At 35.0% G+C, this 3791-nt stretch overlaps 1 protein-coding gene across 1 annotated transcript; it reads right to left on the bottom strand.

Moving 5' to 3' along the window:
* Window positions 1-581: 581 nt before the first annotated feature.
* Window positions 582-3486, bottom strand: LOC110815310 (Mitochondrial ATP synthase subunit G protein). Its single transcript, XM_022043042.2, has 3 exons — window positions 3328-3486; window positions 2669-2866; window positions 582-1034 (listed from the first exon to the last, which is right to left on the bottom strand). Exons 2-3 carry the CDS (start codon window positions 2848-2850, stop codon window positions 848-850), a joined length of 369 nt encoding a protein of 122 aa, XP_021898734.1. The 5' UTR covers window positions 2851-2866; window positions 3328-3486; the 3' UTR covers window positions 582-847.
* Between the last annotated feature and the right edge of the window lie 305 nt (window positions 3487-3791).

The following is a 3791-nucleotide window of genomic DNA, read 5'->3' as shown; positions in this document are numbered from 1 at the left end:
TATTAATGTTGATTCTTAATTTCTATAACTTTTAAATTATATAGAAAATAGAATATGAAAAAATAAATAAAAATGTTGTGTGATCAAAAATTAAAAAGATGCTGCCCTACAAATCCAACCAACGTTTTTGGGCCTCAAACTCCAGCCCAAGTATCGTTGAACTGTCAAAAAATTAAAGTAACACATTCTAAAAACTCTTATCAATTTTAATAAAATTTTAAAAATTTCTCTAATTTCCTATCAATTTCAATAAACATTCAATTCTTTCATGATCTAAATATTTTGTCATCAAAAAATATTATTCTCTATAACAAAATAAGTACAAATTTACAAATAAATTTTATTTCACTTCTAAATTTCTTCACCACAAGGAACTTTCTATCAAGAGGTTAAGGGATGTCTGTTCAAAAATCCAGCTATGACCTGCAAAATCCAGCTGTATTGTTATCACAAACACACCCTAAAATCAACCTTGGCATGATCCACTTTTGACAATCCAAAATCCAGCTCCAAATTATTAACCTCTTCAGAAATTGTAAACGATGCTACTGGAAAAAACAAAAAAAAAAATCGAGTACGGGTTTGAAATGCCAAACAGTGATCCGACTAATTAACTAGCACAATTTATCAATCATGAGTATCAGTAACTCCCGATGGTCGTAACAGCCAGGTTCATCAACCTAAACACATGAGATGAGAAAATTATTGAGGCTATCAAAGTTATCCACTGATTTCTCAGCATCAAAACTGAAGAGAAAAAAAATTGCTTGTGAAGTAGCCGAGACTTGCAGATACGGCTGAAGTTTACATATTCAATCCCGTGAAGGACACTCTTCATAGACTTTGCTCAAGGATAGTAACCAGTAAAGGTAAAGCCCCTTCCCACAATCTCACCGGCACAAAACCATGCAAAGCACTCCAGCCCAAACAATGCGGCAATGCCAGCATCCTCAACCTTCAGCTCTTGCCTGTTCTTCCACAAATTCTTGACATAATCAAGTTCCTTCCAGAATGACTCGCGCCGACCAGGAATACTGTAAGCAGGGGAGTTAAGTTAATAGACTGCGTACATTTAGACTGTACAACTGATGCCTTCCAACATAAACTACTTGGTAATCTCAAATACCAAAATTAACATAAAAAAGCAAGCACCAGTATATTTTTACCAAATGTTTGTCAAAGAAAAAAGGTAAGAAAGAGAAATATTCCAACCGCGTCACTTAGTAGTAAGTCATCTTTTTAGGGAAATGACTAAACCTAGCATGTGCTCTTACTTCCAACATAAACTACTTGGTAATCTCAAACACCAAAATTAACATAAAAAGCAAGACCAGTATATTTTTACCAAATGGTTGTCAAAGAAAAAAGTTAAGAAAGAGAAACATTCCAACTGCATCACTTAGTAGTAAGTCATCTTTTTAGGGAAATGACTAAACCTAGCATGTGCTCTTACTGTATCTTTATTTTTTGGTTTTGAACGAAATAAAAAACTTTATTCCCAAGTAACATATCACTTTGGAAGTTCAGTGTCAAGAAAGTCAAGCTTCTTGTTCCTAATCCACTCTATGCGAGTGAAACATGGAAAACAACAGTACAAAAACCACACTCCGATAATAGAATCAACCATTACAGCTAATGGAGTATCAGGGGCTTCAGCCTAGATGGCACTTAGAAAAAATAATATTCATATTCAACTTGCTAACAGGACACACACACACACATATATATATATATGTATATGCTTTTCCAAGGGCTTTTGTCCAGAAAATAACTGAAGTAAAGGCAGATAAAGATATCTGGCACAGTGATTTCGATCACGCTACCAGCAAATTAGTATCAATCACGCTATTAAAAATCTTCTCCTGCCGAATTCCAAAATGAATAGCACTTAATGTGTTTAAAAAGTCTCAGATAATGCAGAAGGGGAAAAGAGACTTATCTAAACAATAAACAAGTGAAATTATTGAAAAAGAGATTCACAGAAAAATTCTTTAAACGCTCATGAAATGAATGATGACAAGAAGTTAGAATGCATTAATTAAAATTGGAGCATCAAGGGACTTGAAGGGTAACTCCCTTAGGCAAAACATGGAGGAAACATTTTTTTGTTCCTAAGTCACACAATCAGTTTCCAAGAAAACCACTCAAATGAACTCACCTCGAAGAAGATTTCTATCAAGAAATGATATTACTACAAAATCTAGAAATTGCAGGCGGGCACATGAGTAGCCAAAATAATGCTCTTGAGTTTCACAAATACAGCTTTCAGATGCTTAAAAACTTGCACAAAGAATACAAATATTACCTGCTCATTTTCTCTCATAGCATTTAGAATACATGTGTGACGTGTTTGTGTGAATATCATCCTACAGTACATTATTATCCTGCTAGTTATATACTTTAACTCCATGAAACCAGAGTTAGAAGCCAATAGCATTATCCCTCATCTCAAAATTTATAATTCAAAAAACTCGTGGATAAAACACACAAACAACTTCCAGCAAGAAGAGTTAAATATCAACTTCATCAAGTTCAAAAAAGAAACCAAAGACTACTACACTGATACAAAATTCCAGAGCACATCCAAATTCCCACCACAAGAGTGTGACGATCAAACACAGAGGAATCAAGGACACGAAGAAACAAGAAAGGAAAGAGCGATAGCCACCTTGCCAGGCGAGTGTAGAACAACTGCTTAGCCAAAAGGTTGCATTTCTCAACGGTAGGGGGCTCCTGAACATATTGCTTGTTCTGCTCCAACAACTGCTTGTAGTAGGCAGTGCCGTGCTTGGCCACAAACTTTGACGCTTGACAGGCCTTGGATTGCAATTGATGCAACTTGGACGCCATCAACCCAAACTAGTTCCTAGCACCAGAATAGAAGATTTAAAAAAAGAAAAACATTGAAAGCATTGACAACGGAATAATTCTGGCACAAGATAAAAAGGGCTAATCCTATCAGAGCTCAGAAGAGTCAAGTATGTTGACAATATTATAGCAAATTCAGACTCCTTGTATTCCCCAGGTCGGGCAACATTTTCACCAATCTAATAAAAGAATCAAGAACAGACTCTAAAATGAAGCTAAAACCCTAGTTAAAAAAAAACGCAATCCTCTTAATAGATCGAAGTGCAACGACAAGAACATCAAACGAAAATGTGAAATCCAATCCAAAAGGCTAATTCTCACAGTTATTTGCCGTAATCGCATAGATTACCGAGCTGTTAAAATGACAGATCTGATAAGTAATGGCCTTCACAATGAAGAAATTTATTAACGACGATAAATCGACAAAGAGAAGTTGAAGGAAATAGAGAGCGGATTTACCCTAAGGTGCTTTGCTGATAAAGGCAAAGAGACGACGAGAAAGGAAGGTCCTTGCTTCTGTCGCCGCTAACCTTCTGCGATCAAAGAGACGGGATGGCTGTTGGAATCAGTGGTTCAACTTTTGCCCTTACAGTCGTGGGGTTTTATTTGAGTAGAAATGGTAAATTTTCGAAAGATTATGGGCCATTTTGCAAATACACATTTCTTTTTTACTATTTGGTAAATTACAAAAGCTTCATTGTTATCTAGGCTTAATGTAGTACGGGAAAACTTGTTTTTTACTTCCCATAGAAGATTTTCTAATTTGAGACTTTGTATTTTTTTTCTATAATTTGTAACTCTCGCAATTCAAATGTTAATCAATTTTATGACTGCAAAAAATTAAAGAGAAAGACAAAACAAAACACATTTGGTATAGAGAGAATAATTAATTAATTTAATTAACAACGAGATTGTAATTTATA

Source organism: Carica papaya, chromosome 7, assembly GCF_054855325.1.
Source record: "Carica papaya isolate Zhongbai chromosome 7, ASM5485532v1, whole genome shotgun sequence".
Lineage (NCBI taxonomy): Eukaryota > Viridiplantae > Streptophyta > Magnoliopsida > Brassicales > Caricaceae > Carica > Carica papaya.
This window is presented reverse-complemented; position numbering and strand designations above follow the sequence as displayed.

Coding starts and splice junctions, on each gene's coding strand:
- LOC110815310 (XM_022043042.2), bottom strand. CDS start 2,850: ATGGCGTCCAAGTTGCATCAATTGCAATCCAAGGCCTGTCAAGCGTCA. Junction 1,035..2,668: donor TTCTACACTCGCCTGGCAAG/GTGGCTATCGCT, acceptor CCCTGCTTACAG/TATTCCTGGTCGGCGCGAGT.